We start from the raw sequence: 27,536 nt of genomic DNA on the forward strand, positions 1-27,536 counted from the left end.
CTAGAACAAGTTGAGGTTATGACCTATTTAGGAGTAACCCTGGATCACCATCTCCGTTGGAAATCACAGGTTGATACACTGCATTTAAAATTTGCTCGCCTTACAGGTTGTCTTTTACAGGAACAAAAAAGGTCCCTAACAAAACGCATCAAACCCGCACTTAAGATCTATACCACCAAGGTAAGCTCTGCTATATTGTATGGGGCAGACCTCTGGGGATATATGGATCTATCAACACTGGTGAAGGTTCAGAATAAATTTATGCGGAAATTAGTAGGTCTCCCACAATCTTCCCCAATTAAACCACTATGTCTGGATATGGGCTGTAACTCAATCAACGAAATGGCCAGATACAGACTAGTAGCAATGTGGAGACGCATCTGGACCTCCCCAGATTTAAGCCTCTTTGCTAGAGAACTTGAGGAAGTTAGATCCATCTGGGGGTCTAGCAGTATACCTTGGTTGCGTGAAGTAAAATTGATCTTGGATGCGATGGGCCTTTATCTGTTATGGACTTCCCCGAGACATACCAGTTTTCCCTCAAAACAGGAATATAAAGCACTCTACTGGGCTTCTGTTCGCAAAGGGTTTGTTACTGATTCAGATTGTGCTAGTTTAACAGGAATGTTCCTACGCCATAAATTGGACCCCCTCTTAGAGAATTATTGGGATACCATAACCAAGCCCCTAGATAAGAAGCTTTACCACCAGTTCCGAGTAGGTACTCTGCCTTTAAGATCTTTTACTAGGAACTGGTCTAACCGAGTGAGTGACCTGTGTCCTTGGTGTCCCGCACATAAGGAGAGTGTGGGTCATCTCTTATTTGCTTGCCCGGCATACCATGCCCCAAGAAGTAAATGGTTAGGGCCTATTTGCCGCCTTCTTAAAGTTAGAGGGAGCGCAGAAGCTATTTGGGCGCTACGAGCTAATACCACAGAGGTGGTAGTGTTGGCCGTTGCCAAATTCTTGGGGTGGTCATGGTTGATTAGATTAAGACACCTGCAGGCATTTTGAACTCGTTCCCGTTTCATGTTTCTGTCTCTGTATTTAAAATATTTTACCAGGTTTTATTTGTATTAGGTCTTTATAATATCATACTGTTTAATTCTGATATTAATTAGTATTGTAACAAATGAAATATATGAATTGACAAATCATAACTATGAGAGAGTTTTTTAAACCAAATTTCTCCAATTGTACACATTATATTATATTATTATGTTTGTTTAATTTTTATTGTGTTTTTTAATTGTCTTTTATGATCTAAAAAATCGAAATAAAGACTTTAAAACCTGAAAACCTGAGAGACTGTCTGGCCTACACACAAATGAATCTAAGTCAAGTCTGTTCACCCTGGGTCAGCTGGGGTGCACTCCCGTGTCTCAGCCGCCTGCCTTGGTCTTGCAATAGGACCCGGATGGATGTAGATAGTTGGGGATATGGGTATCCAGGGACCCGGTAACATAGTATGATCGAAATATGGGTAGTTGTGGCAGGTTTGCATAGTTCAGTGGTGTTTCGGAAAACTCTCCCGCTGTTCATTACAGGTCGTATCTCACTGGCAAAGATAGTCGTTTTGCCACGATGCCTTTATAGCCTCCATAATACTATGTGCCAGATTCCCATGGCAACATTTAGCAGGTTGAATGTCTCGCTTGGCGGGCAAACGCAGCAGGGTGAAATTGGAAGTATTAAAAAGACCCTCATAGGAAGGGGGTCTGGAGTTTCCGGACATCTTTTGTACTAAGCAGTGGCCCACCGGCAACATGACACTCATTGGTTGGTGGAAGGTCCTAACAGACAAAAAATCCCGGTTAGCGAGTACACATGGGGAATATACAATCCACAAGTTTTAGCGTTTTTTAGAGGAAGAACTGCACAGCTGGAGATGCCCTACCTAGAATGTCAAATGGGTGTGATATGCTGCAGTTTGGTAGTGGGAGTACTGAACAGATCATCATTTGCTTTAGAAATCCCGCTTTGGACACTACAACCATTCCAAATTCCACAGTGAGATATGTCCTTTTGGACCTGGAGAAGAGGAGGTGGAGAATACTATAGACAGATTTCCCTCTCTGTGGCACAATGTCAAAATGGTTCGGGATGGAAACTGGCCAGTTTCTTCAATAGGCACGGATAGTACACGTGGTGCAGGGAGTGTGGCCAACATTTCCGGAGGGCACGGCGGAGCACTTAGTAATGAAACAATTGTAATTTGGGGGCAGGGGTGCTGTCGATGATTGATCACACGTTTATATGAAGCACTTGTCATAAGAATAAAGACAGGGCTGACCAGAGGTGGGTGAAGGCCTGAGCCACTATTGGTAGGGTAATGGAGGGCGGCTTGTGAGCAGGTCAAAGGGGTCTCCCCAAATGCCTATTTTAAGTTAATCCAATTTCACTTCTTGTATCAAATATATCTCACCCCCGGAGACTGTCCCCGATTTACCCTCATAGACTTGCTGTGTGGGAGAGTGGGGTCTGGGGCCTCTTTCATACATTTCAAATGAAATTGTCCACAGATAGTGACATTCTGGGACCAGGTACATAGGTTCCAGTCACATGTGAATGGAGTGGCACTAGAGGCATTGGTAAAGAAATGTTTACCTGGTGTACTTCCCCTCAAGAAAAGCTAGGGCAAGCCTGTGATGTATTCCTATAGGTTCTGTATTGATCCCCCTATTCCTGACCCTGTTCTGGTTAACAATTAACTAGCAGCCATCCCATGATGCAAAAACCGTTATCTGATTAAGCCACACCACGGCACAGGAACGCGTTATCTGATTAGGTCATAATGCTTGCCATCTAATTAGGCAAGCACTATTCCTTCAGCCCCTGATAAGGCATACGGAGTTCTCAAAACAAATCAAACCTATGACAACCTGGGAAAATCCCTGCGGCCATTGTTTTGATTTCACCGAGAACTTCAGTAAAGAATGTGCTAACGACCAGTTCGTATGACATCCTTATTGACGTATCTATGTCCATCCTTACGTCAATCTCGGCACCTTACAGGTATAAATATTACCGACATTGCCTTAAGCACACACACGCGGTGGTGACGAGATCGGAGCAGCGAGACTTGCCGAAGAGGCCAGCACAGAGCGGACCCCGCCTTCCTGACGCGCTGAGAACGAGATGCTGCTTTCTCCTGCCGAGAAATCCAGCTCCGGCGCTTCCAAGCAGCCCTTGCAGGCAGCCTGGAATATCGAGACCAAAGACGAGAGATACCAGCCCTCAACCATTCTAGATCTCAGGTACAGAACTGAATAACCCCTTGCAGAGAATTCTTGAGTCAGTCATTTGGCAAAACAAACTTAACTTAAACTGCTACTTATCTACTCCCGCCCACGTATTAGGCTTAGGTCAGGTACACTGGGGTAGGCGTAGTTAGAAGCACCAGTTGAGTACGATTAGTCAAATGTATATATGTATGTATCTAATTTATCCATTTTAAATATCATATGGCTTAGAAACCATATCAATGCTTTCACAGTATTATTTTATACTTCTGCTTTTATTGTATGCACTTTACTTAACCATAAGTATTGCAATAATATCGATTCATTTCTCTTGTACGAGAAAAGAGACTGATCAATAAATAACACCTTTTATTGAACACGCCCGTCTCTTCCTTTTCTCTACAATCTGGTGGAACTAAGAATGCACTGAACTGACTGAGTAAAATAAGTTGTCTTTTGTTTGCACACGACTCTAGAGATACACTCTTGATTAGGGGAGAGCAAAGTTGTCATGTTCTATGGTTGTCAGAAACTAAATCCCTTCTTGTCTATCCAGGGAGGTTAAACTCCTCCTTGCCTATTCGAGAAAGTTTCTAGTGAACTCTGAGCTAGCTGGCAAACCCAAAACTTTAAGTCTAATATCGTCAGTAGAAGACCCAGTTAACCTCCGTCCTAGGTCTATACTATTGAAGGTATTATTCCAATGCGCAGAGCCTATTGGGATAATAGGAACTACACTACAAGCCGAGGTTTCTTGTCTTTGTTTGAGTTATGACAAGAAAGAAACTCCCTCACGACCTATAAATACTTTTATCACAGGGAATACCTTTAACCACAAAGGCATACACAAAACATATCTTCACCTTTTTTTGATTTTACTTATTTATTTTATATTTAAAATCTTTTTTTCATTTCTTTATATCATTTTTCTAAGTACAAAAAATCATTAAATATGCATTGTACAAAAACTCATTGACAATATTTATCATCGAATTCAGATCATCAGTATATATCCAGTACATAAATTCCACAAAAACATAAAAAACAGAAACAGTTCTACGGAACCAGGTAAAAAGCCACAACACACATACTCACACATACATTCTAAGCATACAACACATCAAAGTGGAGACTAGATCATCCAGTCGCATTGTATCTGTTGTCCAATATGTGACCGTAGTCATTTGATCTAAATATGAAGAGAATGGCCAACGCGTTTCGGTGGAAGAACAGCAATGGAGACCACCTTCATCAGGACCCGCCAGAAACAATTCAACATTGGAACTCTAGACCTGGATTTTGAATCTGGTTAGACACTGTCACCTAAGTATACTTGATAGTGAGGGGAACTTTATTCATACTCTTCTTGTCAGTGGTCGAAGGAATGTATTACTGCTTATATTGCACAAAAGTCAGAAGGACCCGGCTTGTTATATTCCTCATATGAGAGAGACCCACTCTTCCAGCACAATTTGGAGAAAGCGCCACACTTCCTACTTAGTTGTATTTAGCGATCCATTTTGTATGTTCTAGGCGCCACCGAATTTCTTTATAGCAACAATATACAAGATGCTTTACAAGGCTTATTCAATTCCTAGTCGATAGTCGCCTCCGCCTCCGCCTCCGACCGCAGTTCTCCTCACAGTTTGTTTGAGTTATGTACTGTTACAGCAAAAACAATAATAAAAATTAAAAAATTTAACTACCTTCCCACCAAAGATGTCAGGAAAAGGGGCGGAGCTTGCCTTGCCTAAAGATGGGATCTCCTTAAGCGAGCTTCGCCAGCCGCCACGAATATCCGGCAAGAACTGGCTGCATTTTGGTGAGACACTCTATCGGACGTCTGGGCGAGTGAAGCCCTGCTCCGGGTGCCCTTATTGCTGACAGAGCATGGTCGATTGCTCCAGCGGGTCCTCATCTACAGCCCGGTACATTGCTCTCCCCCGCGCTGGGCGACGAAGCGATTGACGCGGGTATCGCTTCCTGCTGGGCCGCGCCAGCGCCCGGCCCTCGCGTGACCCGACTGGAGAGTGTGGCTCTACTACTTGCACGGCCGTGCTTGCCTCGCAAGGAGCGCTGAACCACTATCGGGCGCTGGAGTCCCGATATCATTTGAGGTCGACGTAAAAAATATAGGAGTCCACGCTCTTCGGATATCAGTGAAAGACTGATAATCTCTCTAGATGCTGGCTTCTAACCGTTTATTATAACGGGGACCTTCAAGTTAACTTTAATGTAGCCAATGATCACCTTTAGGTCTTGCGCCCACGGATCTATACAGATATTCAAGATATTCCTGAGATACCTTGAATGGGAAAAGGGCATTTTGGTGGAACTCTCGGCACACAGACATTTCGTGAAGGTCTTTTGTGTATAGGGACTCGTATAGATACTGAAGCACTACTGAGAAACCTCGATCGGGAACAAGTTTGTCTTGGTGGACCCTACAACACACAGATATATCTTTTAAGCCTTGAGAAAGTCGTTCATCGACAAAACACGTGTTGGCTGTTTATGTACTACAACTACGTGTCAACATTTCTGAAAACTAATTTACATTTTTTCATGTTCTTGCCATATGGATTGATCTTATTCACGATTTACTTACGCAATTAAATACATTACTGACTTCTGATGATCAGTTGTTACTTTTTGTGGTGCTGTGCTCTGTTTTCGCATGATTAGAATTGATGTGAATGGAGGAAGCTTTCTCCCTGCACTGAGTGACACTGTGGATGGCACAGTGTTGACATTGAGCACGCCAGATTATGTATTGGTATATACTTGTGCCAACTACAACAGAGGAGCTGACTGTTCTTTTTGTAACCACTGCCACCATTCATATATATTACATGGGGAAATAGGCACTGGCCAGAACCTACAGAGAGGGGGATAGACCGGGCTCGGTACTGGCGACGTTGGCTCGCCATCTATTTGAGTCATCGCTGAGTTGATGGATGAGGAAGGCACCATTTTGAAAGAGCAGGCGGACATAGTCAACCGGTTCAGCTGGTACTATCACGATTTATATAGCTCCAAGGTCGCCCCAGATGAGGAAACTAGAATGTATTATCTAGAGTACATAAAGCTGCCGTGGCTGACGGATAGTCACAGGGAATACCTCATGAGGCCCCTCGATGCTGTCGAGATTCGTATGGCGCTGAATTCCATGCGTGACGGCAGCGCCCCCGGACAGGATAAATGGGTGAGACTGGCATCATGCCTCCCTCTATGCGAGAGGCGCTGATAATAACGGTATTGAAGGCGGGTAAAGCTCCTCAGGAGTGCTCGTCTTACAGACCACTGTCGTTAATAAATGTCGACACTATAATCTTTGCAAAAATATTGGCCAATAGACTGTCCCACCTTTTGCCCCTCCTGGTAGGCCCTAAACAGGCGGGCTTTGTACCGGGCCGCACGCTATGATACAACAGTCTTCGGTGCCTTGCAACATGTTAAACCAGAGGTCAAGGTGGCAGCAGTGTTTTTGGACACTGAAAAAGCCTTTGATTTGGTTGAATGGAAATTCATGCTGGCGGTTCTGGGGCGCCTGGGCTTAGGGGACATCTTTCTCCAATTGGTTTTGGTCAGTGCTTTAAATGGGGGGAAAATAGTGCAGGTACTCATTTAAATATGGCGAGTGGGCAGGGCTTGGGGGCGGGGCTTAGGGCAAGACATGCCGTTACTTTTTGACTTCGATACTACTTGCAGCACATACCAAAATACACGCGAAATTTCTTTCAATAAAGAAAATCGGTTTATTTACTCATTACACACAACGAAAGCCAAACGCGGCGATATTTTTTCACATTTCCTTGTTTTGTAATAATATATGCAACATCAATACTGTTAATTGCTGTTGCTTGGCACAATTCTCTATATTCTTGAGTGACACTGAAAGAAACAAGCAGACATGCACATACAAAGCATTCCACACATTTCATTTAATATAACTTCCAAGAGTGTTTCTATTCTCCCCACCCTTTCTCTTGTTGTTGTCTCACACAAAAACAATCATAGGCAAGCACACAGGCAAGCAGACAAACATAAACGGACAGTTAACAAAAGAACCAGGTGGGAGTAAAGCCATTCGAACCTGGTTACCTCCCACAGCTTTCTTAATTACGCTCTCACCACTGGGCTGCCTCGATGTCTGCATTTGCAACACAGCATGATGGTGAACTCCCGGACAGTACGCAAATTGCTCAGCTGGGCTCGGCTCATGAGCCCACGCTGAATTGCTCATCTGGGCTCGGCTCCGGTCTACAGAAGTGCCTTGGCTATCAATGAAAGGCCGCCAGCACCAGCGTTTCATGAGTACCAGTACTCTCCTCGGCACTAGAGAAGTGCTGGTACTCAGAGGGATAAATGTAAGAAGTGCCAGTACTCATTACCGGTGAGTACCCGCCCATTTAAAGCACTGGTTTTGGTGCTTTATAATTCGCCCTTAGCTCGAGTGCGCATTGGCGATGCGGTGGTCTCTCCGGTTCAGATATTTAGGGGCACCAGACAGGGGTGCCCCCTGTCTCCACTACTTCATGCAGTGGCTGCAGAACCTCTGTTGTGAGCACTTCGTGAATGCCACGGTAATAGAGGTCTCCGTTTCCCTAACTATAACCTTAATGTATCTGCTTATACGGATGATATGCTACTATATATATGGAACCCGGACACAAATCTCTCCCCAATAAGCCTTTCAGGTCTTAAAATCAACTGGGACAAATCTATAATATTACCATTAACTCCAGCTACAGTCCCGACGCCCTTAGACTTCCCTCTCCAATGGACATCTGATCCGGTTAGGTACTTGAGAATCCAAGTTCACTCTGATGCGAAGCAAGTACTTAGAGCGAACTATGGCAGAACCATTGTCAAGCTGGAGAAAGATATAGACAGGTGGATACGGCTACCTCTCTCGTTGGTGGGGCGTGTGTCCTTGATGAAAATGATAGTACTTCCCCGATTTATTTTTCTCTTCGTCAATATCTCTGTGGTAGTTCCCAAACACATGGGCAGGCAAAACTCAGCGTGTCAAGCTGGATATTCTAACCTTGCCCTACTCTGCAGGGGGCTTGGGTGCACCGGATTTAGAATTATACTACAGGGTGGCACAAAGCTCGCATGTTAACAGTTGGATTTACGGGCCCACGATTTACTTCACCTCCAAAATGATAAGGTAGCAGCAAGCCCTAAAACCCTTCCGCGTTTGTTAACTCGGGCACCTATCAGGCGTAGTAGCGTTCTGGACTCTGTTAACTCTATAGTTAACTCCTGGCACGTTTTACTAAAAGAGCAGGCTGGAGCCCAGTTGTACTGTCCACTTCTGCTGGTAGAATGGTGCTAATGGATCGCTATTAGTTCTGAACGAGGTGCACTCCGCTCGCTGAAAGCTCTGCGGATTCATGGGGAGAGTAGGTCCGTGGGAGGTGGCAGCAGGTGTTCCCGACCATACCGCCCTAACGCACTTTCACTTCTTCAGAACTCGCCATGCGCGGAGGGCGCTGCTTGGTGACGAGCTACAAGAACCACCTGAGCTCCCTGCCTTCTCAGTTTCATCTGCGCTCAGAGTCCCATGTTAAATTAGTCTCGAAATTCTATGCCACATCACAAGCCTTTAAATATACGCAATACACCGAAGCCAGGCTGGAGTGGCAGAATGATATCAGAGTGCCCCTCACCGATGATATCTGGCATAGCTGCTGTGAAGCCCCCAAAAGGTCTCACTCAATAGCAGGCACAGATTGGTACACTTCAAGTATCTAAATAGGGTGCACTACACGCCGAAGAGACTGTTTAGTTATGGGCTCAGGGACACAGATCACTGTGAAAGATGTGAGATGGCAGAGGCAGACTTTTTACATGTGGCATGCGTGTGCCCTCCAGGTGCGGAATTTTGGAAGCACATTATTCAAGCATTAAATGCTATAGCTGATCAATCCCTCTCCCCATATCCCCTCCTAGCGCTTTTGGGATACACGAAACCCCTCAGCAGGAGCATCAGAAAGTTAGTCTCTATGGGTTTATTATTGGCTAAACGCAGACTAGCGATGCGCTGGATGCGCTTCCCTGTACCAACTGTGACAGATTGGGAGAGATATATGCTTTATTGTAACACCCAGTCTGGCGTATATAATGAGTTGTTACCTCCCCATAGTCGACCTAAACGCTTCAGGGGTCTGTTTGCGCAATACCTACTGGCAAAACAGGGTAACTATGCGGATAATGAATGATTTGATGCTGTCCTGGGAGGACCTGGGAACCAAGAGGTCTGGTCTAGGTACATGGAATTGCACAGGAAGAGTTGGCTGCTTGTAGCATTTGGTAGTTGCTTGTGCTTAGCTTTGGAGGTTATCTAGACTGCATTATGTTTGCATAAGAGTGCACTATCCTGTCTTTTTACCTTTGCTAGGCTGTCAAGGTGTACTGTATCAATAATTCTTGCCGATCGTTCGCTGACTCGTGTAAACTGTCTATCATGCTTGGTGCTTTAATGTGAACTGTTTCTTTTTTTGTTTATAAACAAATGAAAAAAATATTTAAAAATGTTTAAAACTTGATCAGTATGATTCAGATTGAAAAGCATTCTTAACTTCATTTGTTTGACTCTACCCTAGTAACATTTAACCTCTTTGTACTGCATAACCTCTACTATGTGCTATACATCTCTTGAACTTGCGATATGCCTTCAAGTATTCCAAAAATGGATGTTCATTCCGACAAAAACTTCTGGGTTAACCACAGTCTTCCTTACCACCGACCCTTTGAACTTTCGAAACTTTCATTACCTAGCAATGCGTACCATAAACATCAGACAGCCCATATTTCGATCTCTATTCCTTCCAGCCTGATCTTATAATGCAGACGATGACTCAGAGACACTGTTCACCCTGCTATTATCTTCATACACAGAGACCACCAAACTTCACCTACACTATGGTTGCCTTTAACATGTACACTATTCCCAAATTTCACAATACTTTCAATTCACTTTTGCAAACACAAAAAAAATAATTTTTTTTTATTTAAAGCATCAAACTTTCGAAGGACAATTAAAGGATGAGGTTAAAGTTGATAAAACAGAAGCACTTCACTTTCTCCCCTCATAAGGGACTCCTCCCCCTGACTCATAAGGATACTGAGATGTAACATTTCTTGTTTTTAGAAAGAATATAATATTCTCCATAATTTTACATTTATCTTGATTTAGTTCTTTCACATATCTAGATGTCTTTTTCATACTTTTTACAATCTGTAAAGCCATGTCCAGTGGTGGCTTCTTTACACTTATTCATGGATCTGGACAGTGTTTGTCCTATTGATTAATTGCTCTGTTAATATTTCCTAATGGAGGTACCTAAACTTACACAATAACGCTAAAAATAGTAAAACATTTACATACTGATCGATACTCTGAGAATAACCTTTCCACCACATTTTGCTTAGCTATACATTTTTCTTCTAGCACATGCAAAGCCTGTTCTTATTCATCACAGCATTCATCTTAGTCAGTACCTCCCTCACTCACGGCACCGTCCCAGAAGCTCTCAAGACAGGCCAGATCCTACCACTCTTAAAGAAACATACACTAGACCCTGATGTCCCCGGTGCCAACTACCCGGCCATCACTGGGATCATTGAAAAAGCAGACTATGTTCAGACTATGTTCAACGTCAAAACAACATCAATGCTAGCTGACCCCTGCACAACTACCAGTCTGGTTTCATATCAATGCTGCAGCAGAGATACCATTACCGTAAACATCGTAGACAATGCCCGCTTGACCACAGATAAAGAGAACCCTTGCTGGACCTCTCCGATGCCTTTGACACAGTCGGCCATAACACCTTCGTAAGCACTCTCGAGTCGTAAATGGGATTCACTAGCAATGTCGTTCGCTGCTTCACCTCCAACCAACCAACACCATTTTGTTCACACACGCACCTACGGGCCTCAAAAGATCCCTATCACATGTGGAGTTCCCCGCCCCCCAAGAGATAGGGATGGCAAAGTGCTTGGTTTAGTCCAGGCATATGGGTGGCTTGTATTGCCCTAGATAAGCATGTAAAAGCCCAATAACTGTGTGGGGTCATATTTTTCAATACAAAAAAATATGTTTTTGTAGGCAACATTCTTTTGCACAAAAATAAATAACTTTCTTGATAAATAATAGCCAACAAATAGTAAAATGCATGGACATACTTATTTAAATGATAATTCAAATAAGCCTTCATTTAGCAGGCGGAATGCGTTGTTTTAGTGGGAGAAGTCCTCTTTAAGAGATGGTGTATGCATACACCTAATAAATAGCCCCTGCAAGCTCATGCGGTTCCTAAAAACAATGAACCTCATGCATTGTACTGGAAAACCTCCCTAAAAGGACTAATAATACACCTAACGACCAAAAGCATGATGGTGAGAGAAAAATACTCAGCTTGGCTGATCCAACAAATGTGAATGATATGGTCTTCAAACAAAAGCTAAAGAGTGTGATTCAAAGTAAAACAAGCATTTACAATGCAATAGGTCTCGCATTACAGAAAATTGAGCTATTGGCGTTGCATTATCATTTGCAACGCCAATAGCTCAAACTTTTATGTGATTTTTTAACCTTGTTTTTAATTTTGCTATATGTTTTTAATGCATTTATTAAAAAGACATATATAATTTTTACCACTTGTGTACTGGTTGTGGGTAGGCAACTAGACTCCCTTGTGTTCAGTTGATGGGGATCAAGTGGTTTAGTGACTGTTTGCGAGTGTTGCATATTATTGAGTATACCAAAGGAAGCTTTGTTTTTTATTGGTTATTTGAATCCCATTACTTTGGTTACAAGGGGTCCCTCTCTGTTTTTAGGTCTCGGACCGGAAATGCTGGCTTGCCAGCTTCCGGTCGGAGATTTAATGATTTTGAGTACGGGGCTCTGAACCCGCCTCTGTACTCCACCTCTCTTCCATTGGCTGGCTTCCTAAACGGAGGCCAGCCATTGGAGGAGAAGGGAGTCACTCCAAACAAGCCCCGTCTCTTTCGGATTCGGGGGCGTGTTTTTGGTGTTCTTTCGCCCTGTGACGTCACCCGTCACTCAGAACGCCTAAACACGCCCCGAATCCAAAATTTGCGGATGTTTACGGCCGCCATTTTGCCTGGAGAGCAGCGCGAGGACATGAGGTAACTATCCCTTGTTGACTCCCTGGTCTTCGGGGGCAACATTCTGCACAGCTTCAACATCCCCATGCAGCTGCACATCTACGAGGACAGGAAACGGGTAAGTCCGCTCTCTGAGCTTTCATGTGTATATATATATATATATATATATTTATATTTATTTTACTGCATGTCACATCTCTTAACGGCTAACGAGCAGCTCCGTCGCAACCTCGGCCGCTTCAATAATCTGAAACCAGTGTATTGTACAGAAATGCTTTAGAGGTTGAAAGTGGAGGTAGACACGCTGGTTACTAGCAGACTTCATAAGTGTTCTATAGCGTCTTCCTAGGAACAGCCATCGGCATGCACTGAATATGAGGTTTTTATTTGAAATAAGGTTGACCGTTTTTTAACATATTAAATATATTGATTCTGAAAGGAAACGCAAGGCACGCCTTAATTTTCCATTGAGTTTTACTGGAAAATAACACGCTAGTTATAATTTCCCATGAGAAACAAGGATGGGCAGATTAACATCTATACAGGCAGCAATAGCGGTGTAAGAGTGCTGGTATCACTAGATGCTAGAGAGCTTAAACGAGTAACTCGGGCCCTCTGGTGTAAAATACACTAATGTTTCTTGGCTGCTCTATTTACACACCACCTCCTCCTTCGCACCGTGTGGCCAGATTTCCATAGAGATGGTACACGGGCTCCTCCTTTACTGATGTGGGAAGCCATCTGTGTGTTACGTCACTTCCGGTGTGGGTGGCACAAGTACATAAATTGTTGTATAGAACTCAGGAAGAGTCGAAGGCGGAAGTGCAGGGGCTCCGGATCGACATGAGCTGGTGAGGAGGGAGAACCCCCCCCCCCCCCCCCGAGAAGACTCGCTATCACTGGGAGGGTTTGGTGTTGTTTAATGACAGCCTCCAGTTATCAGCCATAGAAATGCATCCTAGTGAACACTCCATTTTCTGTTTCACGGCCGCCTCTGGCGATAGACTCCCACTGACTTCATATCAGTCATCAGCCACAGTTATCCTCAGTACTACCCGACCCTCGAGTCACCAACCCCACGACCCAGAACCTAACAGGTATTTACTCCAGGTTATTCGTGCCCCTAACACCCCCACCTGAGATTAACAACCCTGATTACCCATTGATAACTAATACCCTGCCCACTTCCTGGTGAGCACCACCCGACCCTCGATTCACCACCCCACGGCACAGTACCAAACAGCCTTTCGTTTTTGTGAGCCTGATTGTATCTGCAACTTGTTGATATGTCAATTCCACCAGGAGTACCTATAAGACTCATTCCTTATTTAACTTTCTTCGTTCTAATGTAAAGCGCTCTGACACCTCTGGATAAAATAAATAACAGCCATTTACTCCCGATAACTAGTGCACCCCCCCCCCCTCCCTCCACCAGTCTGCATCCAACACCCTACGAGCAGGGGCATCTCTTGGTCAATAAGACTGAGGGTGCAAACTTCAGATTTCTCAATAATCAAGCTGAGGGAGACTTAAATGAGACTGGAAAAAGAGATGAGGGCAGATGGTTAATGGCATTTAAAAAAAAAAAATCCAACCAATCCGCATTGTGTAAGGCTTTCAAAACAGAGACAGTGAAAGTGTGTTAGTGTGGGCATGTAAAAATCCCAGGTGACTTCCGATAGACACTTCTCCATACCCGTCTGGAAGCACCTGTAGCTCCGAGGCTTCCACCCGTGCAGATGTTGTGTGAATGCAATGTGCCACTTAGAACGGTATCTGCTCGTGTTATTTATCGAAGAAGATACCGTTTTAGAGAGTATATTTAATAACTTGTTAAAAAAAATTAAAGAAATGTTCGCCGTTAGGTCGATTTGGCAACTTCTATGGTACGGTCACTGATATCTATAGGGGGCACAAGTGGACGAAATATTGAATCAAGCAAATAAGGCTTTTTATCAACACCACATAAGGCATGTTTACAATAAACACTGGAATGAATTACTTTCTCGAGGCTTGGGTTGAAAAAGTGTCATATGCAATTAAGCATTTTTTCAGTTTCTGACTCTTTCATATTCCATACTCCCTCTCTCCCTCCCACGCTCCATCTTCCTTCCTTCCTTTCTTTTCTTCCTGCGTTTCTTTCTTAAATATATAACTATGTGCGTGTGTCATTTCATAATTTATATTATCTTTATGAATAAAGCTATGTATTTTTTCATAAATGCACATATATAGGGTTACCAAATGTGTGTGCGTGCATGTCATTGCATCATGTCATTATGCATCCCAGGAAAAGAGAGCATATATTCCCTTCCCCCTGGCTGTGTTTGCTTCCCTGCCCCCTGGCTGTGTTTGCTTCCCTGCCCCCTGGCTGTGCTTGCTTCTCTGCTCCCTGGCTGTGTTTGCTTCCCTGCCCCCTGGCTGCGTTTGCTTCCCTGCCCCCTGGCTGTGTTTGCTTCCCTGCCCCCTGGCTGTGCTTGCTTCCCTGCCCCCTGGCTGTGTTTGCTTCCCTGCCCCCTCGCTGTGCTTGCTTCCCTGCCCCCTGGCTGTGCTTGCTTCCCTGCCCCCCTGGCTGTGCTTGCTTCCCTGCCCCCCTGGCTGTGCTTGCTTCCCTGCCCCCCTGGCTGTGCTTGCTTCCCTGCCCTCCTGGCTGTGCTTGCTCCCCTCGCTGTGCTTGCTTCCCTGCCCCCCTCGCTGTGCTTGCTTCCCTGCCCCCCTCGCTGTGCTTGCTTCCCTGCCCCCTCGCTGTGCTTGCTTCCCTGCCCCCCTGGCTGTGCTTGCTTCCCTGCCCCCCTGGCTGTGCTTGCTTCCCTGCCCCCCTGGCTGTGCTTGCTTCCCTGCCCCCCTGGCTGTGCTTGCTTCCCTGCCCCCCTGGCTGTGCTTGTTTCCCCGCCCCCCTGGCTGTGCTTGCTTCCCTGCCCCCCTGGCTGTGCTTGCTTCCCTGCCCCCTGGCTGTGCTTGCTTCCCTGCCCCCCTGGCTGTGCTTGCTTCCCTTCCCCCTTGGCTGTGCTTGCTTCCCTGCCCCCCTGGCTGTGCTTGCTTCCTTGCCCCCCTGGCTGTGCTTGCTCCCATGGCTGTGCTTGCTTCCCTGCCCCCTGGCTGTGCTTGCTTCCCTGCCCCCTGGCTGTGCTTGCTTCCCTGCCCCCCTGGCTGTGCTTGCTTCCCTGCCCCCTGGCTGTGCTTGCTTCCCTGCCCCCCTGGCTGTGCTTGCTTCCCTTCCCCCTTGGCTGTGCTTGCTTCCCTGCCCCCCTGGCTGTGCTTGCTTCCCTGCCCCCCTGGCTGTGCTTGCTCCCATGGCTGTGCTTGCTTCCCTGCCCCCTGGCTGTGCTTGCTTCCCTGCCCCCTGGCTGTGCTTGCTCCTCTGGCCCCTGGCTGTGCTTGCTCCCCTGCCCCCTGGCTGTGCTTGCTCCCCTGCCCCCTGGCTGTGCTTGCTCCTCTGCCCCCTGGCTGTGCTTGCTCCCCTGGCTGTGCTTGCTCCCCTGTCCCTGGCTGTGCTTGCTCCCCTGCCCCTGGCTGTGCTTGCTCCCCTGCCCCTGGCTGTGCTTGCTCCCCTGCCCCCTGGCTGTGCTTGCTCCCCTGCCCCCTGGCTGTGCTTGCTCCCCTGCCCCCTGGCTGTGCTTGCTCCCCTGCCCCCTGGCTGTGCTTGCTCCCCTGCCCCCTGCCCCTGGCTGGGCTTGCTCCCCTGCCCCCTGGCTGTGCTTGCTCCCCTGCCCCCTCGCTGTGCTTGCTTCCCTGCCCCCTCGCTGTGCTTCCTCTCCTGTGTGTGTATGAGGCTCTGTGTGGCTATGTGGCTCTGGGTGTGTATGTGGCTCTGGGTGTGTGTGTGGAGCTCTGTGTGTGTGTGGGGGGCTCTGTGTGTGTGGGGGGGCTCTGTGTGTGTGGGGGGGCTCTGTGTGTGTGGGGGGGGCTCTGAGTGTGTGTGGGGGGGTCTGAGTGTGTGTGGGGGGCTCTGTGTGTGTCTGTGTGGCTCTGTGTGTGTGGCTCTGTGTGGATAGCTTTTTTTGTAGGTGGCTCTATGTGTGGGTGGCTCTGTCTGTGTGAGGGTATCTCTGTGTAGGGGGCTCTATGTGAATGACTGTGTGAGTGGCTCTGTGTGGGTGGCTCTGTATGTGTGTGTGGGTGGCTTTGTGTGTGGCTCTGTGTGGGTGTAAATGCAATAGGTCATGCATTTGCGAGCGATTAAGCTATTGGCATTGTAAATGACAATGCCATTTATTTAACGATTAAGCTATTGGCAATGTAAATAACAATGCCATTTTTTTATGATTTAAAAAAAAAAAATGTCATGCGCAATGCCAATAGCTCTACCTTTAATTATGCCGAGACCATTGCATTGTAAATGCTTGTTCTGAATTGTTGTGTCGTTCTCCCTAGCAAAAAAAGGTCTTCTGTGGTAGATGGAAGCAAATGTTACATAATTTTCAAGCTATTCACTTCTGTATACAACCGAATAAAAAAAATACCTCAGCCCTAGACATGAGCTTCTAATGATGGCTACATCTGTTTGAAGTCAGACCTAAAAATCAATTGCCTACCACTTAACGAAGACGCAAGTTTAATGTGGTCTCACAGCTAGACTGCCGACTTTGGAACTGGTAAAACCAAGATTTGCGCCTGGGGTCGACCCCACATCCTTTGATTCTGGGCAAATCACTTAATCTCCCTGTGCCTACCAAAAAAAATATGAATGTGTCCTTGTGTAAGGTAACTGGTGCTCACGTAAAGCGCTCCTTCGGTCGAGTTTGCGCTATATAAATCTGCAAAAAAATGTAAAGCCACATTCTGACCCACGGGGTACGATCGGCTGCGATCTTCTTAAAAGCAATTTTTCTACAAGCGTGGTACACAATACAAAGTTACGAAAACAACAATGAGAAAGTCTACAGCATAACATTGCCGAAACTGATGATAGTTAATACACAAACTGCAGAAATTTGGATTTGCTGAAACCGGTGAGCACTTGACCAAATCAAAAGTGATCAGTGGAAATGTTACCTGCAATGTCCAACATCGATTCTGAAGAAACTGTCTTACTTTTTGTTTTACCAAAACATGTATTCCGTTTGCAATAGAAAGTATCAAACAATGAGCCCTGAGCAGATTTCTGATCTATTCCAGTTTAAGAATAACACCCGCCCTCTCCCTCCCTCCCAAAATCACTATGGTATTTTGTATTTGTATTTGTTTTTGTAGAGCGCCCATTTCACCATTAGGTCTCATAGCGCTGGGCTTTTAGAGAGAGGTTCACCGATCCTAGCCCCTTCAACATGAAAACGGGGCCTTCTTTCAACTGAAAGCAGGCACTGGCGATGTGGTGAACACAGCTGACAACACTCCGCTCTACTAATCTATAATATTTATTACTATCTCGCAGGCAGCTTCTAGCTTAACGGCTGTCGCCTACATGCACCTCCCAGAGAGGTACTTAGCAGGACCTCTACTTTACTATAAACACAGCATACTCCTGGTGCTGCGGAACGCAGTGTTCTGTCCTCTGCAAGTCGCCCATCCTTTCTAGGAAGATTGGAGCCTGTGGATCAAGGGTTTCAAGAGGCCACCCAATGGAAGGGGTGAATGCTTCAGCAAACAGACAGCAAGGAAAATACAGCGACTGCACATAGGCAGTCAGGGAATGCCTAAAAGAAACGTAACAAGCCGCGAGTGGTGCGTGCAAGTATCAAACAATGAGCCCTGAGTAAATTTCTGATCTATTCCAGTTTAAGTGTAACACCCGTCCCCTCCCTCCCAAAATCACACTGAGCAAGACAAACAAGGCCAAGTCATGGAAGCACAGAACTATTCTAATACTTTTTGGAGCTTCCTAAAAATAACATATTTTAAGGTACCCAATGGAGGTGAAGAGTAGTGCTCAGAGCAGTATGGCGGCTTTTAGAGAGAGGTCCACCAAACCCGGCCCCTTCAGCCTGAAAATAGGGCCTTCTTTCAACTGAAAGCAGGCACTGGCGATGCGGTGAACACCGCTGACAATACTCCATTCTACTAATATATAATATTTATTACTAGCTCGCAGGCAACTTCTAGCTGAACGGCAGCCGCCTACATGCACCCCCAGGGAGGTACTTGCCAGGACCTCTACTTTACTGTAAACACAGCATACTGCTGGTGCTGCTGAACGCAGTGTTCTGCCCTCTGCAAGTCGCCCATCCTTTCTAGGAAGATTGGAGCCTGTGGATCAAGGGTTTCAAGAGGCCACCCAGTGGAAGGGGTGAATGCTTCAGCAAACAGACAGCAAGGAAAATACAGCGACTGCACATAGGCAGTCAGGGAATGCCTAAAAGAAACGTAACAAGCCACGAATGGTGCGCGAGAGCGCGTGCGCTTGTGTGAGGGAGCAGGCCATATGTTTTGCATTGTGGCGCACGAGTCTGGGCACGATAATGCAAAACAGATGTCGGCTGTGCAGGTACCTGCCACCAATAGGCCATGGGCGGAGCAAAGCGACCGCCTTTGGGCAATTGCTTGCTGTCTTTGTTAAAAAGACGCACACAACGGCCAATATTGTAGGACAAAAAAAAAAAAAACACACGCACGAGGGTGTGCGAGTGTGAGGGCAGATTTCAAAAGCCCCTACATGAAGTCTCTCGCTGCGCAAGCAATGCTGCGCACTGAAATGCTAGGCGCGAGACCTAAAAATGGCTGGAGAGGGTTCGCCCAAATTCTATCTTTGTAAATTATTTTTGTTTCTTCATGTTAATGATAACAGGACTTTCCTATTACTAGACACAATGAAATGACTCATACTAACCTTTAAGCTGGAAAGACACCTCCACAGGCAGAATGTATTCCCAGTAACCCGGTCATGGCCTTTTATCCATAACCAGGGAATCGTAGCACCCTTTCAGATATCCTATCAAGGCTTTTTATTCATCCAAGATCAAACAAATAAGTGCCATCAAACTGGATAACTAGAAAACGAGAATTGTGGCATATGCTGTGTGAAAAGCCATATTACTATAATTCTACTTTAAAAAGACGATGACATTTTGGGAGAGGAACTGACAAAAGAAGAGTGAAATACATTTGAAGTAAATTTCTAGCATTGTGTCCTAGTTATCAGGTTGGGCACAATGTCACCATCAAGGGGGTTTTAAAGACCTACAGAACTCACTGATTTCCCAATGCTCGCTGAAACACTAACAAATAATGTATGGTAACGAATTAGAAAAACCTCACCGTTCTACAAGCCTTCAGTTCCTCAAACTCTCGCGTTGTCCAGTGCCGGTCTTTGAAGAAGTTAACACTGTTTCTCTTGTAAAAAAGGTCCCAGTTCTTCTGAGCCTCTTTCTCCAGTTTCATTTGTTTGAAATCAGACACTGTGCTGCAGTCTTTGTCCAGCTTTCCCGCTTCTTCTAGGGTTAGAGCACGCACATGGTGCGCTTTCCTCTGGAAGGGTGCTTCCTCTGGTGTATGAACGGAGTCAGCTGCATCCTTTATCCCCACAGTATAGGTGTCCAAGTTATCCATGTGATTCGGAATCGGATGTATTTTCTATACCCGCTCATGAACTTTACTCACCAAATGCGTGATCATTTGTGAGGAGAACCTGATTCAGCAGGTCATATCTAAAAGAAAAACAATATCTATTATGTAGTGGAAAGCAAAAGCTTCTTCACACTGTGCGAGATTAAATCATTTTAGTAGTTGACATCTGAACTACTTTTCCCTAAATTCTTAGGAACCAGTAGAGCGTACCACAATAATTGTTTCCATTGTCCAAGCCATACAAAAAGTACACATACATCCAATCTATCCTACATGTAGTTGTGCACTCCTACAATATATATCTGATCTGCCATTCTTTCGTTTTCTTTTTTCTAAAATATAACCATTTTTCCAAGCCTTTACACAAACCTATTAGACACCTTTTTTCAAGATGGTATCCTTTATAAATAGAATCAGTTGCTGCAGAACTTGAGAATATAGAGGGCAAAATGTTGCCTGGATAATAAATAAAAAGGCTGAGGACCCAGCAGAAGGACAGGCAAGGGATTTATCAAAATAGATGGCATTTGGTGAAACAGTAGATTCTAAAAACTACAGTAGTCTACACTATTCACACAATAAAATATACTGGGGTAAAGGTTTTGAATATCATTTAAAGAAGGTTTAAAAGCCAGCGTTCCCTATCCCAACTAAGGGCCTGATGTAGGTATCCAAATACCGGTCGGTAACGGACGAAAATACCTTATTTCGGCCGTTACCGACCGGTATTTGGATACTGAGATGCAGGGCATAAAAAAATACAGATTCGGTAATTTTATCGATTCGGAAAATTCACCGAATCTGTAAAATTACCGAATCTGTAAAATTACCGAAGCTGTATTTCGAAATGTAGGTAGCACTGTAAACAGTGCTACAGGGCTTTAAGGATTCGTTATTTACCACCAACTAATAGTTGGTGGTAAATAACGAATTCCTATGTAAATGCAAATATGTGCATTTACACCTGTGCCACCTGGGCCTCCAGGCCTATAGGAATGAATGGCAATTACGGAATCGGTAAATACCGATTCGGTAATTAACGAATCTTAACGATTCTGTAAAAAATATCGAATAATTACCTACATAGGTTTTACCGATTCTAAAATACCGAATCGGTAAAATTCGGTATTTTAGAATCTGCAAAACCTTTTTACCTACATTTAGCCCTAAATTCCAAGTACACAAAGGTCAGAACAGATTCAGGGCATCTTTACTCGCCTTTATCCTACTTCGTAAATTCACCATAAATTGGGTGGAGTCTGCAACCAAAACCATAAATTCATGTTGGGGACAGACTAGAGGCACGGGGAAAAACACACATACACCAATAACAAAACATCTCGCCTGCAAAAGGAGGTTCCTTGGAGGTGAGATCCCAGTCAGGACTCGGATTGGAGCTAAATAAAACCAGGCATGGAGATTACCTGTTTTGTGTGGTGCCAGGGAGATGCTCTTGGTAAGAGGCTACAGTGAAGAAGGGTACTATCTCCCTTTCTATATGACAGTTGCCTGTTGATAAGTCTCCACTATATTGTCTTCATTACATTTACTAAACGATTACATATATTAGGTGCACCATTGTGTTGGTCTAGGATGAGTGGTAGTTATACCTAGCTCTGGGTGGTAACTCAGACCTGGGAGAATGGGGAGCCAGGGGGTAACAGCATGCTTATGGCAGACGTTTGCAGTGGGTAGAATCCCATGGTGTCAAAGAATGGGGAAGAGGAGTATTTAGGTTGGTAGAAAGAGCCATAATAATATGTCAACAACGGTTAGTGTTTCATGTAAGATAAATTCTTATACATGTTGGACTAAGACGCTCCACAAGAAGCCCCAAGTCAGTTTTTGGTTGAGAGACGCTTACTGGAAAATAAAACTGAACCAGTTAATGAAAATGCCCCTAAAAAAAACATTGATGTACCTAACCCACTGGTGTGATCTGCCAATGTGTACATGAAGTGGCTTTGCTGGGCCAAAATAACAAGTTAACAGTAAATAAAGAGTAGCAAAATGGAGGCATTTCTAAAAAGAAATGTGTGTCAAAAAGAACTACGCACACCATACGATCAGCTGGTGAAACCTATGAAACCTATTCCAACATTGTTGGCATCATATGAACCCTACACAAAAAAGACTTTCCAAAGACTCTGGTGTCCTACCACATCCAAATGGAATGTGGTGGATGCTTACTCCGTTATCAATTAGGTAGCAAATCACCTTCCACAATATCATCAAACTGTTTGCGGAGGCTGCACATGCGGCATAGAAGCCATAGCAATGTACAGCACCTAGCGGGGAAGAAGGCCAACAAGCCGTCCTAGGATATGTTGTTGAAGGTCCGAACAAGTACTGCTACCGATGCCTGCTGGCAAGGTGTGTTCTCAGCATAGCAGGGTGGTCCGCGGACCAATCCAAAAACAAATTCGCTGGGAGTTTATTAACGCAAAGAAATATGCAGGCTTATCAAGCTCATAGCAATCACGCCTCTTCACCCTGAAAAATAGCTTATGTAATTCACACTGCAATGAAGCGGAACCAAATGCCAAATACTTACTTTTCTCAGCTAATTGAAACCAAGCCCAGAGGCTCCTCGATGACTGAATTTGCCTTTTTGCCAAACAATTAGGTCATGATGTTAGTTCAGTCCACTAAATTAAGTTCTCCTCTGGACACCTGCCCCCTCACATCTTAAACATGGCAGTTGATCTGATCTTTTACATTACATTGACAAGTGCCTCAGTGCCGACCACACAGAAGCAGGCCATGCTTGTACGGAATCTCAAAATGCCTTCTGCTGATCCTAGTTCTTTGACCGTCCGATGTGCAGCACTGTAAGTGCAGTATTGGTAATGGTAGATGACCTTAGAACCATTCTGGGCCAAGGAGGGTGCACCGCATCGTGGCTTTGGACACAGTCTCTCACTCTGTCCTCGTCACTCACCTGGTCAACTTTGGCATCTGCAACCTAGAGCTGGAATGGCTTTATTTATTTCTGTAGGACAGAAATCAGACGGTCACTTTTCTTCCATTCCAGTTCACGCCTGACTCCATTCAGTATATCTTACCCCAGGTATCCTCATTAAACTCCCGGCTCTATTTAACATTTTCATCTCCCCACAAGTCACATTGGCGTGTTTAACATTATTTCTTACACAGATGACACCCAAAAATTGCGTCCATTTCTGAAAAATGTTCCTAAACTTGAGACAACCTTTGGGCATGCATTAAGGCTGTTGCCAAGTGGATGAGGCCGAATTGTCTCAAACTCAGCGGTGATAAGACAGAGGTACTTATATTTGGTAAACAGTCCTTGGTCTGGTCACCTCTGTGGTGGCCTGGTAAACTAGAAGACTCACCCACGTCTGTAAACTCATCAAAAACACCGGAGCACAGTGTTTTAAACAAAGCTATCCTTTTCTACCCAAATTAGTCATATGGGTGCAACATCTTTCCTATACTACAAATGTTACACAAAATGTTTCCATTACTTTCTTCAAACTCCCACAGAACTGTAGTTCAGGCCTTTAACACCTCACATCTTGAGAGTGGGAATTCACTTTTTTTTTCGTGCACCATATTACCTCCTTCACCAACTTCAGGTTGTGTAGAATTCAGCAGCCCACCTCATTCTAGATCTCCCACATCAGGCTCAGATTTATGATCATTCTTAAAGCCCTCACTGGCTTCCGGTGTGTAAATGTAATTTTCAAAGCTCTCTGCTTTACTGGCAAACTATATATATTTCAGGGCCAGCCTACTTCAGGAACAAACGTTCTCCCTTTAGCTCCTCTCATATTCTTCACTCAGCCTCTTTGAATAACCTTACAGTACCACAGATTTAATTAAGCAAACACAGAGGCAGATCCTTCTATCTTTAACTAAATATCTGAACTTTATTTCCACTCACATTAGGAGAAATCCCCTGTCTCAATGCACCATTTGACATTACAGTTTCATAAGATTTTTGGGGGAGGGGAGAGAACTCCAAAACTTGTCCATCCATGACGGATATGCCTGCTTATTGGCACCTACAGCCTACCACAGATGGATATTCACTAGTATTGAGCAGAGGTATTTCCACATTGAAAAATAAGTTACTTTTTGTTACAATATTTCTGGTGGACACAATCTTCCTACAGATTCTAGCCTCTACGTAGAGGTGAGAGAAGATTTCTTGGGTTGATTGTGAAGCCCCAGTTGTGAAAGACAGTCATGGTACATTGAGGCTGCTCTTTAGCAAGCGCTGCGGACTCTGCTTTCACCAATCAGTTATCCAAGTATGTGAATATATGGACGTATGACTATCGTGATGAAGCCAACACAACTGCTATCACTTTTGCAAGGACATGTGGTGCGATTGATAGACCAAATGATAGGACTGTGAACAAATCGTGCTGGTACCTCATTGTGAATCTCAGGTAACACCTGCGGCGGTAGATACGTGGTCTATAAATAAGCATCCTAGATGTCTATGGATGCCACCCAATTTCCCCGCACTGAGGGCCAGCAGCAGTGCTTAATTTGTAAAAGAATGAGTGCCCAATGCTGTGCTCATAAGCCAGCAGCTGGTACTATTAAATATTAGCACTAATACGAATGTTGCATACTCTTCAAGCCACCTCAGGCCTCTACAATCCACCTCAGGCCTCTTCAATCCACTACCAGAGACACCTCTCCCCTTTATCTCACTGTTGCAGGTTTCCCCATTGTGATGGGTTTTCCATCTTTCACTTCCTCCTTCTTACTCCTTTGGGCGTTTTTTTCTTTTTTGATCTTGGGAAATCTCTGAGTAGGAAAAATAAGTGGCGGTCCCCAGAAATAAGTACCTGTGGCCCCCGCAGGCTCAAATTAAGCACTGGCCTGCAGTATTTGGCTCAGAGACAGCACTGTGAACTTGGCTTGTCAAATCATTAAGTTCAAGAGGCAAAGATCGAAGATGAGCCTCAGACCCCCATCCTTCATATGGAACAGGACATAAGGAGAGTAAAACTCAATGCCCCTTTCTTCAAAACAACAAAACAATAATGGGTCTTGGCTCCAATCAGTAAGGCTGAGCCCTTATAACAAAGCCAACCAACAATGCCAATACTGATCATCAATTAGTTATTATTTGTTGGCAAACCAAAGAAATGAATCAAAGATAGCCTAAAATACTCATTAGGTTTTCCAATTTATTTTGAAATTATTTTCTCTTTTTCTCTTTTTTTCATTTAAAGAAACATTTTTCTTTTTTTAGGACAAACTTTTACATAAATACAACATCTAAAGTAGCTTTCTATCTACAGACACCAGACTCTCACTTTGTCATAGACTTCACACATTCAATCATCTGCATTCAAACTCATTTATAACCCATACTAAAATACAACCATACCACATTAACCCTTCCTGGTTAATCTACCCTATTTAATGATTTTGCAAACCAGAGGGAACTACCAAACAACGGAGCGCATCCTACATCAGTCTTTCTAATGCACTAAAATGCAAAATTTACAAAAAGATTCACAAAGTGAAAAGATAGATATTTACAGTGCAACTAAAAGCTAAATTACTACAACACGTGTTGTATTTATGTAAAAGTTTGTCCTAAAAAAAGGAAAAAAAAGTATCTTTAAATGAAAAAAAGAGAAAAAGAGAAAAGAATTTCAAAATAAATTGGAAAATCTAACGAGTGTTTTAGGCTTCCTTTCTTCAAAAAGCACCTCCTCTATATCCATGTTATTGAGTGGGGCAAATATTTCCTCCTTAAAATGAAGGCACTTGTCAGAGTGCAGGTCTTGGTGGGAGAGAGGACACTCTGGAGGGGAGGAAAGAAATGGAATGGCATAGCCTTTGTGGATTAGCTTGACGACCCACAGAGCCTTTGTGATGGCTCTAACCCCCCTTCTCCCCCACCAATGATCACAATGTTAAGGGTTGGGGTTAGAAAGGATTTGAGAAATGACTCCTAGATTCACCTCTGCCCCAAAAGGAGCATTACATCTGTTGGCACTGTTAGGAGCAACTGTGAAGGTTGGTGCTGCAGTAAAGCTTGGGTTGTGTAGTAGCCTCTAAACTTCCTCTATTTTTGGTGAAACTGTCTCATTGGGAAGGCTAGGCCCAAAGAACAAGCTGTAAGTCGGTTTTTTTTTTTTAAGTGTTCCAAGAATGAGTCAGCCTTCTCTCCAAACAGCTGTATGCCATCAAAGTGCATGTACATGAGGGTTGCCGGAAATGCCCTTAGAAGATAATGAAACCCAACCAACTGGGGTGACATAGCATGACAGATGTGCCCATGGACCCAGCTGTGTGCCATTGGAATCCAGGCTGCATTTCAAAATCTGTTTGTAGGTGTCCAAACCATCACCAGCCAAGTCGAAAAATAACGTTTTCCATGTGGTCTGGCAGTTTAACTGTAGGTTTCGCCAGAGGACATGGACACAACAGCCCAGAAGGCATGTGGCATTTACAGTGCAAAGGGTTAACTTTCCAGAAGGCAAAGGCATTTTGGCTCCCTATCTGAAAGTCCCATAAGGGAAGCACATTTGATTTCAGTGCTGTCGGTCACGAGGGCAGGCCTATTCTATCCTGCTGTTTGTGGACTGCTGGGCCCAAATATGGTTTTTGTCATGCCGCCAAAACTGGTTCCATGGGAGTCTCATTGAAGCGAATCAAGGGCTCCATAACTCTAGAGAGCATTTACAAGATGTATCAAATGTTAGATTCTACTCAATGTTGATAAAAAAAGAGACCAAGATGAATATGTTCTGTTGTAACTTGTATGTGATTTAAAGTGTAAAAGAAAGAAAACCACTAAAATAAATCTCACAACTAATCATTCCCCATCCCATGGGACCTGCAAATGTTATGCGTTTTCGCTTTCGTTATTATTTAAATCACCATTTAACAACCTTCTAATTGCTAGTGCTAGCAAAGTAAAATTCGAATTTGTTGATAATTCTCATCATACCTGTCCGCATCCAAGAACATAGAAACGAAAGGTAACACTTCTCCGCAATCATCGCTTTTATCGTCCGAAACTATACATTTCTTTCTCACTATAGTAGTGCACCATAGATTTCTTCATACTGAAATAAACCAGACACTTTCGCTACTACAGCTCACACGCTGCAGTACCAAGTACCCAGAACCGGCCAACTTTAAGTCAGGCAAGTGTTTCTTTAACCCACCGTTTAAAATGATCGGCGCATGCGCAATGATCGAGAAACATAATACTATTGGGATAATCTATTTTAGCGAGAAACATGGATGCCATTTTGGAACTAAGTCCCAACATAGACTAGTGATGCTTAAGATGGGAACCATTACAAATTGCAAAAGTTCAGATATCAGCGCACGAAGAAAATTTCTAAAGTGTGTTATCTTTGGAATAATGAAAATAAAAATGTTTTAGATCAATCAAGCTTACTGTGGAATCATTAACGTTCTGTTTCATGAAAAAATAATGCAGTGAGTCAATTAAAGAAAATGATGAAGTGTGACAGTTAAAATAAGAATATGTTTTAATGAGCTGGACAGGTTTTGTTGCGGCTATAGGACGAGCAAGATGGCGGCCATAGCGGGGCTCAACTCCATTCTAATCTCCGCCACCCCCTCCAGACGTCCGCCTTATGCGGCTCTTCCCCCTCGCCCGAGCTCCGCCCCTGC

General features: G+C 44.4%; 1 protein-coding gene across 1 annotated transcript in view; it reads right to left on the bottom strand.

The window, feature by feature from the left end:
• The window catches only part of METTL6 (methyltransferase 6, tRNA N3-cytidine), a 120,651-nt gene extending 93,584 nt beyond the window's left edge, over window positions 1–27,067 (bottom strand). Inside the window, exons 1-2 of the mRNA XM_078664441.1 lie at window positions 26,839–27,067; window positions 19,581–19,969 (exon numbers count right to left, since the gene is read on the bottom strand). Of these exons, the coding sequence (XP_078520567.1) occupies window positions 19,581–19,871 (291 nt within the window). The 5' untranslated portion in view covers window positions 19,872–19,969; window positions 26,839–27,067. The remainder of the gene's footprint in view (window positions 1–19,580; window positions 19,970–26,838) is intronic.
• Between the last annotated feature and the right edge of the window lie 469 nt (window positions 27,068–27,536).

The sequence above is a fragment of the Lissotriton helveticus genome, chromosome 10 (genome assembly GCF_964261635.1).
Source record: "Lissotriton helveticus chromosome 10, aLisHel1.1, whole genome shotgun sequence".
Lineage (NCBI taxonomy): Eukaryota > Metazoa > Chordata > Amphibia > Caudata > Salamandridae > Lissotriton > Lissotriton helveticus.